General features: G+C 45.5%; 1 protein-coding gene across 7 annotated transcripts in view; it reads left to right on the forward strand.

The window, feature by feature from the left end:
* pacsin3 (protein kinase C and casein kinase substrate in neurons 3) overlaps positions 1-14701 on the forward strand; it is an 81568-nt gene that overhangs the window by 62661 nt on the left and 4206 nt on the right. For 6 of the 7 annotated variants that reach the window (XM_059651979.1, XM_059651976.1, XM_059651978.1 and 3 more), the window contains 5 exons: positions 528-683; positions 2048-2223; positions 2630-2750; positions 7477-7604; positions 9126-9286. In XM_059651979.1, coding sequence (XP_059507962.1) covers positions 528-683; positions 2048-2223; positions 2630-2750; positions 7477-7604; positions 9126-9286 — 742 coding nt within the window. The remainder of the gene's footprint in view (positions 1-527; positions 684-2047; positions 2224-2629; positions 2751-7476; positions 7605-9125; positions 9287-14701) is intronic. The other variant, XM_059651982.1, reaches the window with a different exon arrangement.

The following is a 14701-nucleotide window of genomic DNA, read 5'->3' on the forward strand; positions in this document are numbered from 1 at the left end:
TGTGCTTCACTGATTCTGGGAGGTGGCAAAATAATCATATTCCCATTCAATAATTCCCCAACCCTGACACGAACCTCTCCTCCCTCACTCCTACTCATTACCTTCTTATTCCCTCCCACCACCCGCCCCTCCAACACTTCCCCACCTCCACTGGCTTCACTCCCATTCTGCTCCCTCTCCATACCTCCATGCTTGCCCCCCCCCCCCCGCCAACTTTGTCTACTCCACTCCCTGTACTCCACTCCCCCAACATGCGGCACATCCCCCTCAACTCCTCTCTCACCACCAGCAGCTCCCCACACTACTCACCCCCACTCCCTCCCCAAATTCCCCTCTCACTCCTTCAATCATTTCCCCTTCCCACCCTCCACTGTGAGGATGTGACTAGACTGAGGGTAAGGGAGAGGGAGAGGGACTTGGCTGAAGGAAAGCGGCTAGGTTGTGGATGAGGGGTTGGTGTGGGTTTAGGAGTCTGTTGCTGTGGTCTTGCTGTCTGTATTAAGTGTGGTGTGTTCTCACTGTACCAGGTGGAACTGGCCAAGCACAGTTACTACAGTGCACGTAAGGAGGAGAGAACTGCACACACTCGAGAGGCCAATGGCAGAGCTGACCAATCCTTATCCCGTGATCAACTCCGTAAATTGGAGGAACGTGCAGAGAGGAGCTCACAGGAAGTGGAGAAAGTGAGCGAGAGACACGGGGACAGACATTAGGGGCAAAGGTGGGTGGGAGTAAGGGTCATCAGTGAGTGCTTAGATTGGAGGTATGAGGGAATAGAGCTGAGTGGTCAGGGGTGAAAATGAGGCAATGAAAAGTGAGTCGTCAGAGAGTAGGAAGGTATTGAGACCTATGGGGTTGTGGCAAGTCCGAGGTTTTTAGACGAGAGGTCAGAGACATGGGGGGAGATCAGAGGGGAAGCTGAGGGGGTTAAAGGTGAGGTTACAGTGGAGATGCAGCGTTAAATATGGTCAGAGAAATGAGATGAAGAGAGGGCTGGGTGTTAGAGGTGACGGGGTTGGTGGGGAAGGTGCAAAGAGTTAGAGGTATAGGGTAGAAGGCAGGAGTTAGAGACAGCTGGGGGCAGGGGAATGGTGTTAAAAAGTGAGAAGTTCATCACACACAAATATACAAAATTCATCATTTCCCTGATAATAAAAACCAGGTTATTTTAAAGCATGGACCAGGTTTCTGAACAAGAATGATTATTTATTACAGTCACTAGACTTCAGCTACAGGTAAACATTGTGAACAGTCAGCGTATAACACAACAAACTCAAAACTCTAATCCTGTTATCTACTCTCTCTTTTGCAGACAAGCAGACATAGATGGAGGTGGGGAAGAGATACACATGGACAGAGGGGAAACTAGGAAAGTAGTTCTATACTCTTTATTCACAAGATCAGCTGCGTTTTTAACCTGCTGATTAGTTTTTTTTCCTCTCAGACTTCCTTCTTCAGATGCTTTCACTGATTTGTAAGACGCATAGGGTGCTTGATTAGCTCATCAAAGGCATCTTATTATTTAAGAGTTATAGCTCACAGCAATCGCTGAAGCAAAGATAAATCAACTTTCTATGGGTTTAAAGTGGGTTTTCACTGCAGAGAACAGAGAGACTGTTCCTGTAGTGGTGGGGATCGAAACATTTTTGTTCCCAGCAAGCAAACAGCTTTTGTCATCGATAACTGGACACTAGTCCATTGACCAATCTAATACTTGTTAGCAAACAAAGCTCCATTTAGTCTGCAATCACTTCATTACAGCTCGTCCTAACATCTATTTACAATGCTTGCCAGGTCTGTACCACGTTCCTTGCTTTCAAACCATGCAACCATTTTTTTCAAAACACCGGTTTCTCATTTCAGTCCGCTATTTTAGTAGTCTCAACAAGAGAAAGATACAGCCTTTACAGATAAGAAGGAAGATTGTGGACATTAGAGGTGAATAATTAGAGAGGAGGCAGGGGTTAAAGGTGAGTGGTTGAAGGGGAGGCTGTGCAGGGGAACAGTGTGTGTGGGTGTTGTGGTAAGCTGTCATGCTTGTGTTTAGGGCCGAGAACATTATGTGAAAGCTCTGGAGGAGCTAAACAAATACAACCCTAAATATATGGAGGACATGGAACAAGTGTTTGATACCTGCCAAGACTTTGAGAGCAAGCGACTCCAATTCTTCAAGGACATCCTGTTAGACTTCCACAAGCACCTCAACCTCTCCAACTATGACAGGTGAGAGGGTTGACCCTCAGAGCTGTGGGCAAGAAGAGGGTTCCTCAAGGTTTTGTGAGCTGCTCATGGACTGCACGTTGTCCTTATGTCATTGGGCCACCGGCTAGACAATGCTGATGGTCAACAGATTCCTGATGACAGAGTGCGCCAGGGAAGGGGGCACTTGATTGTCTTTGGAGAGGACAATGAGACAGTGGGAGGCTGATAGCCTCAGGTTGAATTCAGGTGCTGAGGCCTCTGATGGTACCATGCTCCTCTCCTATCTGTGTTCTCAAACTGCACGTCGCCACTGTCACTGGGACTATTGGAGGTGACCAGACACATTGCGGCCTAGACCTAAGGCTTTTCTCATCAAGGTAGGGGGAAGAGACATTTCCATTCTCTCACTGGAGTGGTTTTGTTACAGTTTCCATGCCATCTACCGGGACCTGTACCAGAACATCACTGCAGCCAATGAGCAGGAAGATTTACGCTGGTGGCAGAACATACATGGACCTGGAATGACAATGAGCTGGCCACAGTTTGAGGTGAGTTGTCTGCTGCACCACAATGACCCGTAACCAATACTGCTGCAGATGGAACATGGGACAGTGGGATTAGTTTGGGATGACAGAGCGATGGGGTGGAAGTGGGCAGTGGGGTTAGTTTGGGGATTTATGTTGGGCCATAGGAGTTAGTGTAGCAGGGGGATTAGTTTAGGGTTGATTTGGGACATTGGGCTTTTGTTCAGGATTGAGGTATGACAGTTAGGATCAGGATTAGTTTGAGCTCGACACAGGGCTATTGAGAAGCAACAGAGTGGGATTATATTGTGAATATGCCATTTGTCAAATGGTAACTATGTATTCCTCTTACAATCACAACCAAGTAACTGGGAGTATGAATATTTACATTCTTTACTCCATTAAAAATATTTTGTTTTACTATTCTGATACAAATTGAGTAACTTCGCATTTCCCCACAATATACTCCATCTGCTCCATTGTTGCCCACTTACTCAACCTGCCTATATCTCTTTGCAGCTTCTAGGTGTTCTCCTCACAGTTTTCATTCCCACATTGATTTGCAAAATCAGCAAAGCTTGACAGAGGCAGAGTAATCTTTTATAACATTCCCAGCTGGTGCACAAATCAAATTCCAGAATGAAATCTGTCTTAATACATCATATTTTATATCCTTTGGTTTTAACAAGGTACTCTCTTTCTGGAAAAAAAAAGTATGCTGTAGATTCAATTTTAATAGTACAACAGAAGTTTGTTACATAGAACATGGAACAGTACAGCACAGAACAGGCCCTTCAGCCCACGATGTTGTGCCAACCATTGATCCTCATGTATGCACCCTCAAATTTCTGTGACCATATACATGTCCAGCAGTCTCTTAAATGTCCCCAATGACCTTGCTTCCACAACTGCTGCTGGCAACGCATTCTACGCTCTCACAACTCTCTGTGTAAAGAACCCGCCTCTGACATCCCCTCCATACTTTCCTCCAACCAGCTTAAAACTATGACCCCTCGTGTTAGCCTTTTCTGCCCTGGGAAATAGTCTCTGGCTATCAACTCTATCTATGCCTCTCATTATCTTGTATACCTCAATTAGGTCCCCTCTCCTCCTCCTTTTCTCCAATGAAAAGAGTCCGAGCTCAGTCAACCTCTCTTCATAAGATAAGCCCTCCAGTCCAGGCAGCATCCTGGTAAACCTCCTCTGAACCCTCTCCAAAGCATCCACATCTTTCCTATAATAGGGCGACCAGAACTGGACACAGTATTCCAAGTGCGGTCTAACCAAAGTTTTATAGAGCTGCAACAAGATCTCACAACTCTTAAACTCAATCCCCCTGTTAATGAAAGCCAAAACACCATATGCTTTCTTACAACCCTGGCCACTTGGGTGGCCATTTTAAGGGATCTGTGTATCTGCACACCAAGATCCCTCTGTTCCTCCACACTGCCAAGAATCCTATCCTTAATCCTGTACTCAGCTTTCAAATTCGACCTTCCAAAATGCATCACCTCGCATTTATCCAGGTTGAACTCCATCTGCCACCTCTCAGCCCATCTCTGCATCCTGTCAATGTCCCCTTGCAGCCTACAACAGCCCTCTGTACTGTCAACGACACCTCCAACCTTCGTGTCATCTGCAAACTTGCTGACCCATCCTTCAATCCCCTCATCCAAGTCATTAATAAAAATTACAAACAGTAGAGGCCCAAGGACAGAGCTCTGTGGAACACCACTCACCACTGACTTCCAGGCAGAATATTTTCCTTCTACTACCACTCGCTGTCTTCTGTTGGCCAGCCAATTCTGTATCCAGACAGCTAAGTTCCCCTGTATCCCATTCCTCCTGACCTTCTGAATGAGCCTACCATGGGGAACCTTATCAAATGCCTTGCTGAAGTCCATATACACTGCACCACAGCTCAACCCTCATCAACTTTTCTAGTCACATCCTCAAAGAACTCGATAAGGTTTGTGAGGCATGACCTGCCCCTCACAAAGCCGTGTTGACTGCATTTAATCAAGCCATACTCTTCCAGATGGTCATAAATCCTATCCTCCAGAATCCTTTCTAACACCTTGCAGACGATAGACGTGAGACTTACTGGTCTGTAATTGCCTGAGAGTTCCCTGTTTCCTTTCTTGAAGAGAGGAATTACATTTGCCTTTCTCCAGTCCTACGTAAAAGAACTAAAGATAAAATAGAAAAGCTTAAGCTATTTACATATAACACACATTTAAAGATTTAAAAACACACAGCACAAATAAAATGCCATTACAATACTCAAACAGCAGAGCAGGAATATTCTTCTCTCTTCTACATTGCATTTGACTTAGCTGTGACTTCAGTTTCTGGGCGTGAGAATCTGATATCCTCTTCCTCCATTTGTCATTCAAACTCCCTTAGTTTCATATAAACCCTCCACAGTTTTAACCAAACACTTCTGATCTGGAACTCTTCAACTAAGTTTCTTGAACTGAGATAACCTATTTTTCATAATTCTAACAGATGCAGAAATTTGCTGGAAATCTTCAACAGGTCTGGCAGCATCTGTGAAGAAAAAATTGGAGTTAACGTTTTGGGTCCTGAACCTAAACATTAACTCTGATTTTTTCTTCACAGATGCTGCCAGACCTGTTGACCATTTCCAGAAACTTCTGTTTTTGTTCCTGATTTACAGCATCCGCAGTTCTTTCAGTTTTCATTTAATAATTCTAAAATATCTTCTTCCTTTCTCAGGAACAACTGCTTCACACATCTAATATCAGGTAAAAGGACAGCCTAAACTGAAGCTAAAAACCTATTTTCCAATCTATACAGGTGTTCCACGAAGCTTTACAGATGTTCCATGAGGACAATTCCGGAATCCTGTCTCTAAAAGCTTATAATATATTGCACTATTTACTTTGTTTCCTAACAAACTCCCCCAATATTAACAAAACCTTGTCAATCTCCAGGAAGTCGTTCCCACATATTGTATTTTAAAAGACATTCCCATGGCTACAGAAATATGTCCAAATTAATTTTAAAAACCCCTTCAGACATGCAGAAAACTATATTCCACTAGTTTAAATTCAAAAATTGAATCTGACAATTAAGTTATATTTTATTATAGATAAATCTCACACCTTTCATTGCAGTCTATAAGGCCCAACTGTTAATACCTCAGGCCTCAGCACTGCACTCCACCAATCAGAGACTGCCAACTTGGAGATACCTGTTTATCTCTCCTCTCTTCCGGTCTGTTATTCAATCCATTGCTAACACATTATCTGCAACTCCACAAGCCCTTAGCCTATGTACTAACCTTTTGTTACAATCTTGGACTAGCCCACCAAATTTAACTTACAGTCTAGTTAAGGACCAGTAATCTTTGTTTTTTAAAATGCACGAGGTAAAATCTGGCAGATTTACTAAGGGAGTAAAGCCAGAAGATCCCAAGTTTTAAAGCAACTATGACAAACTTTACCATACAATGTTAGATTAACAATACAATCTGTGATGTGTATCTAATTTCTTTCTGAAATCCAGAATGATCATTGTAAATATGGGTTATGACTGCGATCATACAGCCCACAGTACAAAGCAAAGAGCAGACGGGACCCAGGCTGACCCCACTGATTTGTCAGCAATTCCTCCAAGGCATTCATAAATCTCACAAAGCATTACAATTCTTCACATTTGTTAATCTGGCTTTGTTACGTCATGGACCACTTCAGTTACTGTGTGTCTTAGTTGATCAGTCTCCTTATCTGACTGTACACTCCCCTAAGTCTAAAATAACTCTCCAATATTTGCTGGCTTCACTGAGCTGGTCCTGAGCCTGAGTTTTCCCCAGAATTTTGCGTGTGCATAACTGTGTCGAACACATGATATTTCTGAGTTCCTCAGCACCCACTCTCTACGGTGAGGTCTTAATGCACACAGTCTTCTTCAGATCCCATCACAGCTTCCCCAACACAGTCCTTCCCACTTTTTCTGTATCCTGAGGTTACCCCTGAGTCTCCAGTACCCTACACTGAAAATATTTGTTCATGTGCTCATCCTGCACTCCCTCCATGATAATTTCTCTGTGTCTCATGGTCCAATCTTTAGTTACTCTCCTTTTTATAGATTTGCTGAAGCTCTTAGAATCTCTCCTTTTAAATTCCTGGTCACTTGACACTCGATCTATTTTTTCCCTTTTAACTTTTTGATAACTATTAACTGCCTTTTGAATTATGGAATCATACTACTGTTGTTTGCGATATTCAGTTTCTACTTCAATCTGGTATTACCTTTAACCTCTTGACTAAATTGCTGATGGTGATGATTTCTTGCTGATGAAACAGATTTTTGTTGAGCATTTTGTGTTGTTTCTTCCCGTTTCATGTTTGTTTCCCCACTGTTTCTTTACAGCCATCCCTGTCAGACATTTTTCTTCCCCAATCCCCTTGTAACCGATGGAATTGGTTTGAAGTCTCCACATGAGATGTTGGCATGAAGCACGTGGCAGCATGGGGGAGTATTGGTGTCACTGAAGACCGCTACCACCCTGGGAGCTGGAACTGATCTTCACCAACACGAGAGGCAATTTATAGTGTTTCTGTTACTTGTATAGGATGACGCATATTGTTTGTTGGAGACAACATGGCTTGCTCCCTGGACCTCCCTCTCCATCCTGTCAGGTCTCTCTATGGCCCCCTTGCCAAACTTGACAATGCTCCCTGAATTGTGACCCCTCACAGATGTGTTTCTTTGCCCTCAACAGGAGTGGGCTCCAGATGCAACCCAAGCCATTCATCCTAAGGAGAAGAGTAGTCGGGGGGTAGAGGAAGTGACCCTCACCAGCATCATCCCATCTACTGACGTCATATTGCACTCTTCGCCAGGAGACAGGTACAGAGCCCTGAGCATGAAACTCCCTCAATACCAGCCGCCCCCAAACATCCACAAGAACTGTATTCGGTCAGCACCTATACCTGTCTTGGACCCATCCCCCTTCTCTCTCCCTATCTCTCTTTGCATCTCCCTCTTCCCCACTCTCCTATCACCCCATCATCTTCTCCTCTGCTCTGGCCACCACTCACCTGCCCTTCAATCCCTTTGACAGTGAGAGAGGAGGAAAGAGGGAAAGGGAGGACAGTGAGAGTTGGGGGGTGAGGTGTAAAAGAGTGAACGTGGAGAGGGGATGGAGAGCAGGAGAAATGGAGGGAAAGGGGATGGGGTACACAGCATGAGAGAGGGAGCAGAGTGTTAGAGGGAGAGGGATGGATAGGGGTGGACCGAGAGAGACAGAACAAGGGAGAGCAAGAGGATAATGGAGAGAGAGCGTGTGAGTGGGAGTGCCGAATGGGGATGTGGGATGGAGTGCCAGAGAGAGGTGGTGTGGGGAACAGAGATGGGGAGAGAGAGAGACAGAGAGGGGAGAATGGTGAGACAGAGATGAATGGAGAGAAATATGGGTTATGAATGTGATCACACAGCCCCCAGATCAAGCTGGTGGGAACAGAGTACGTGGGATGATGGAGAGGATGGAGAGAGAGGGAGGGACATAGAGACCACGGGAGGAACAGACAGGTGAGAAGAACAGTGGGCGAGAGAGGAACAGAGAGAGTGGGTGATGGAGTTGGTGGGGGTTTGGTGGGGTGGGGAACAACAAGACAAAGGAGGAGGGGGTCAGAGAGTGCGAATGAGAGGAGAGGATGGAGGAAGAGAGGGTGGAACGCAGAGTGTGGGACAGGGAGAGGGAAGAATGGAGACAGAGTTAAAAGATGGCAGATGGAGGAGGGGCATGAATAAACAGAGGGGACAGGGAGTAGGGATTAGTGGAGAGAGAGGGGGGAGGTGGAGAGTGGGAGCAGAGAGAAAGACAGAAGGGCAGTGATAGCGAGATTGTGGAGAGGGACAAAGAGGCAGACAGACATGAAGAGAAACCCTTTCTGTCTCTCCCCCTCTCTCCCTTCTCCCCTGTCTCCTCACTCATTCTCTTTCTTTCTCTCTGTGTATCTCTCTCTCTCTCTCTTCCCCCCCCAACCCCCATCTTCCCCTCCCTGTCACTGTCTCTCTCCGCCATCTTGTCTCATCTTTCAATCTCTCTCCGTCTTCCCCTTCTCTCTTTCTCTCCCTTTCCCCCCCTCTCTCCCTCTCTCCCCCTCTCTCTCCACCCCCACCCTGTCCCCTCGTCCCCTCTGTCTCCCTCCCTGTCTCCTCTCTCGTGCTCTCTCTCTCTCTCTCTCTCTTCCCTCTGTCTCCTCTTTCTGACTGTCTCCTTTGCTCCCTGCCTCCTTTCTCTGTATCTCTCCCCGTCTTCTTTTTCTCCCACCATCTCTCTCCCTCGTCTCTCCCCACCTCTACTAAATACAATATCCATACACGTATATACTACAAAGTCCGATTGATCTGTGTATTGTCCTACAGTGGAGTGAAAGATTACTCATCTGATTGGTCAGATGATGACAGCCCGAGGAAATATGTGTCGACTCTGTGCTTGGAGGATGAGGAGAAGGTACCTGTGGCCCGAGTTCGAGCACTGTATGATTACACAGGGCAGGAGGCTGATGAGCTAAGCTTCTCGGCAGGTATTCACACACTAACACACGTTGGCCTTGTTCTGCATTGCTGCATGGCAAGCTGTAGATGCTCTGCATGTTCCTGTTGTGTCCGATCGTGAGGAGCCAACAGCATACACTGTACCTCTCCCAGTATCATCCATATCCAAATCATTGAAAAGCCCAGACAGTAGAGTGTTACAGTGATCCAACTAACATGCCCCAACAGGGAGACTAGTTGGTCCATGATGTGAGTAGTTTCCATATAGCCAACACTCTGATTCGCTGTCCTCCTCAGGTCCTGCAGGCAGCCCAGAAAGGTATATGGGATGCAGTGCAAAGGTAGGAATGCGTTGCTGGAATGATACAAGGCTGTGCTCAGACCAGAGCTGGAGTTGTGGGTCCAGTCCTGGTCACCACATTCCAAGGAGAAAATAATTAATCTGAGGACAATACAGAGGAGATTTACAGGAATGTTACCAGGACTTGGAAATTGCAACTTAGAGCAAAGATTGGAGCAGCTAAGGTTGTTTATGTTCGAATAGAGGAGACTGAGAGCTGACTTAATTGAGATGTACAAAATAGTGAAGGGTTTGGACAGAGTGGGCAGGGGGACCCTATTTCCCCCAGAGGAGAGGTCAATGACCAGGGAGCACAGGTTTAAAGTGGTCTGTTAAAGAAGGGACACGGAAATGCTTTTTCACTCTGAGAACTGTCTAGAATTCACTTCCCAGTTTGATGATTCAGGGGAAGTCTCCAATACTTTAAAAAGGTTCCTGGATTTGCACATAAGGCACAGCAGGCTGCAAGGCTGTGCACCAGAGGCTGAGAGAGGATTGAAATGTCTGATTGGATTCTTTCTGTGCTGTAATTTTCCTGTGGTTTGAGGTTAATGTATGAGCCATCCCCATTTCTGCTGTGCTGTGAATGTCAGTCCTCCTGGCTAATCCTGCACATGGCACTCGCTGCATGTATCTGGTTAACAAGTGGATGACTCAATTTATTCTCATGTCTACCTCTTCTTGCCTGTAATTGAAAATAATTCTGGCAGGGACCGTGCAGACATATGACTGTGCAAGTGAGTGTGCCATGATATGACTGTGCCATTGTGAGTGTTTGCCAGGGTGTTCCTGTGCCAGAAAGTGACCATTCTGGCATGTGACTGTGTTATAGCTGTGCTGAAAGATCTTGACTAGGGGAGCAGCAGGTCCTGGAGCATAAGTTTTCAGTACAATTACCAGAATATTATCAAGGCGCATAGTCTCTGCAATATCCAGTGTCTCCAGCCATTTCTTGAAATCACGTGGAGTGAATCAAATTGGTTGAAGACTGTTATCTGTAATGCTGGGGACCACTGCAGGAGGGTGAGATGGATCATTCACACAGCACTGCTGGCTAAAGATTGCTGCAAATGCTTCAGCCTTATTTTTTGCAGTGATGTGCTGGGCTCTTCCATCATTGAGGATGGGGATATTTATGGAGCCTCCTCCTCCAGTGAGTTGTTAAATATCCACCACCATTCACAATTGGGTGTGGCAGGACAGCAGAGCTTGGATCTGATCTGTTAGCAGTGGGACTGCTTAGATCTGTCTATCACTTACTGCTTTCGCTGTTTGCTGTGCAAGTAGTCCTGTTTGGTGGCTTCACCACGTTGAAACCTCATCTTCAGTTATGCCTGGTGCTGATCCTGGCATGCCCTCCCTCACGCTCCACTGTACAGGGTTGACCCCCTGGCTGGTTGAGTGGGGGATATGCCAGGCCATGAGGTTACAGATTGTGCTGAAGTACAATTCTGCTGCTGTTGATGGTCTACAGGACAGACCCACAGAGATGGTATACAGTCAGCAAAGAACTGCCCTGGGAGACATCATCATTTACTCTGGACCTTATGAAGTCTTGTGGCTTCAGGTCAAACACGGGCAAGGGGAATTGTGGCAGGATAGACTGAGTGGGGAAAGGTGTATATGGGGATGTAGGATCTGAGGAGATGTGATTTTGTGTAAAGGGGTCTAGAGAAGGTTTGTGTGTGCTTGTAGGATGTGATTGCATGGATGGGGAAGTGTGGAGGGGTGTGTGTGGTTGTGTAGGGTGTGAGGGGGTGGCAGCAGTGGGGAGGAACGGTCATGGGTTGTGAAGGGTTGGGGAAGTGGGGAGCAGTGTGTGGTCGTGAAGTGTGTGAGATGGGCTATGAGAGGGTGGGGGACACAGTGAAGAATGTATGTATGGTTGTGGAATGTGAGGGGATGTGGGCAGGTGAGGGGTTGTGGGGAGATGAGGTGTGTGAAGGGGAGAGGGGTGCAGACAGGGGACTGTTCTCTCTGTATAGTCTCTCTCAGTCATCCGTGCTGAGCATCAATCTGCAAGGAACAATTTTCCTTTCAGTTTGTCATCTGCAGCTTCTTTGAATCTGTGCCCCACGTTCAGTTGCCACAGCTTCATTTTTGTAATGTTTCTGATTTACCTTACCCTTTTCTGTTGTTGAAATTTTCAGTTTAGCTGTTTGTCACTCAGGCAATAGGGATTGGTGCTGCCCCCTGAGTTACTTACAGTCTATATTAATGAATGCACTAAGGATATTGTATTATGTTCTAGTATGTTGATGGTGCAAAGTTTTATGGGAAAGTAACAGGAGTATGTCCCATCACCACAATTCACAATCACTGCTGACCATCTCCTCAGTGGCACTTTTCCACTCTCTCCCCAGACTCATAAGTAACGTGAAATTTATCAATCTGTGTCTTGAACTTACTGAATGACTGAGCTTCCACTGTCCTCTGGGGTAGGGGGAGTTCCAGAGATTCAGCCCTCCTCTATTTGAAGAAATTTCTCCCCATCTCAGATTTAAATATCTTATGCCTTATTCTGACAATGTGTCCCAGCTTCTCAAATCACCAGCCATCAAAAGTATCCTCTCTGCATCCACCCTGTCATGTCCTGTAATAATTTTGCTCACAACAGTGAGATCACCGGTCATTCTGTGAAACTCTAAGGAATACAGGCCAGTTTCCTCAAACTGCCTGTACGGCAGCTGTATTCTCTCCTTATGTAAAAGGACCAAAACCAAACGCACAACACTAGACAAGGTCTCACTAAGGAAATTTCAACTGCAGCCAGACAGCTTTACCTCTGAATTCAGATCTCCTTGCAATGAAGGCTAACATGTAGAAACATAGAAGATAGAAGCAGGACTATACCATTCAGCCCCTCATGCCTGCTTTCCCATTCATTATAATCGTGGCTGATCATCAAGCTCAATGACCTAATCCCACGCTACCAGCACATCATTGATCCTTTTAGCGACAAGAGCTACATCTACCTCCTTCTAGAAAACAAAGTGTTTGGCCTTAACCATTTTCTGTGAAAATGAATTCTACAGGCTCACCACTCTGGCTGAAGAATTGTCTCCTCATTTTAGTCCTACAAGGTTAACTCCTTATCTTCAAACTAAGACTCCTGATGTAGTAGGATTTGAAGCAATGTCCCCAGAATAATGGTCATAGAGTCATACAGTATAGAAACAGGCCCTTCAGCACACAATGTCTATTCCAACCAACAAGCACCAAAATGGGCAAAACGATTTACCTGCACTTGTTTCATAGCCTGTGCCCTGGCATTTTGAGTATTCATCCAGATGCTTCTTCAATGTTGCAAGAGTCCCTGCCTTTACCATCCACTCAAGAACTGCATTCCAGATTTCTACCACACTTTGGGTGAATTTTTTTCTTCTCCAATTTCCTTTGAACCATTTACTCCTCACCTTACACTCATTTCTTCTGATCTTAGACACATCAGTCACGGAGAAAAGATTCTCACAATCTACCCTGTCTACGCCTGTTGTAATTTTAGTATACCTCAATCAGATCCCCCTTAGTACTCCGTGCTCCAGGGAAAACAAACCCAACCTATCCAGTCTCTCCCCATAACTGAGGCTTTCCATCTTAGGCAACATCCTGGTGAATCTCCTCTATACCATCTCCAGTGCAGTCACATCCTTCTAATAGTATAGTGACCAGAACTGCACATGATATTCCCTCAGTGGCCTAACCAATATTTTATTAAGTTCCAAAAAGACTTTCTTACTCCCATATTCTACACCCTGAATAATGAAGGCAACCATCCCGTGTGCATTCTGCAACACCTTGCCTACCTGGGCTGCCACCTTCAGAGTTTATGGACTTGTACATAGTACTGCCTAGGAGCCTACCATCCAATTTGTATGTCCTTCACTTATTAGACCTCCCAAAGTGCATCACCTCACATTTATCAGGATTTAATTCCATCTACCATTTGCACTACCCATTTGCCAGCTGATAAGTAGCAGACTGTAGCCTGAGACCATCCTCCTCACTATCAACAACACTTCCATTTTCATGTCATCCACAGACTTACTAATTGTACCTTCCACACTCATATCCAAGTCATTTACACACGTTACAAACAGCAAGGGTCCCAGCACCAATACACTGCTGAGCACAGGCTTCTAATCTCAGTCAAACCTCCAACGTTGGACATTGCCTCCTATTTGGAAGCTAATTTTAGATCAGGTTTACCTTGGATACAATGGGCTGATACCTTTCGGACCAGTCTTCCATGGGGGACTTTGTCAAAGATCTTACTGAAGCCCATGTAAACCACATCAACTGCGCAAACCCATCAGTATATTTAGTCGCCTTTTCGAAAACCTCAAATAAATTAATCAGACAAAATCTCTCTACAACCAATCGTGCTCACTATCACTGCCTTTCCAAATGTTGATTAATCCTGCCCCTCAGAATTTTTACCAATAATTTCCCTACCACTGACATCAGACTAACTGGTCTTTAACTACCTGGCCTATCCCTGCTGTCCTTCGCAGCATCGTCACTGATTTTTATGTTCTTGAGGGTATTGAGGAATTCTTGGGTTGATTGGATGGAATGGGGTGATCTGTCAAATAGATGTTTCAACCTGTGTTGTAAGTCCATGGCCAGTTTGTGTGAAGGTGTGCCCAGTAGGGAAACAATGGGTCTGAGGGGGATGTCTGGTTTACGTATTTTAGGAAGTCCATAGAAGCGGGGGATGTTTGTGCCTTCTGGTTTCATTCTCATGTAGCCCTGCATCCTTTAGACTCTTCAGTGTCTGGGTGATTCAGTTACCTAGCTGCAGTGTTAGGTCTGTCACCAACTATACAGTAAATGGAAAAGTCCTGGGGAAAATTGATGTACAGAAAGATCTTGGTGTTCAGGTCCATTGTTCCCTGAAGGTGGCAGCGCAGGTCAATAGAGTGGCTGTGAAGGCATATGGCATGCTTTCCTTCATCGGACGGGGTATCAAGTGCAAGATTTGGCAGGTCATGTTACAGTTGTATAAGACTTTGATTCGGCCACATTTAGAGCACTGTGTACAGTTCTGGCCACCACATTACCAAAAGGATGTGGATGCTTTGGAGAGGGTGCAGAGGAGGTT

This window comes from Stegostoma tigrinum, chromosome 17 (assembly GCF_030684315.1).
Source record: "Stegostoma tigrinum isolate sSteTig4 chromosome 17, sSteTig4.hap1, whole genome shotgun sequence".
NCBI lineage: Eukaryota > Metazoa > Chordata > Chondrichthyes > Orectolobiformes > Stegostomatidae > Stegostoma > Stegostoma tigrinum.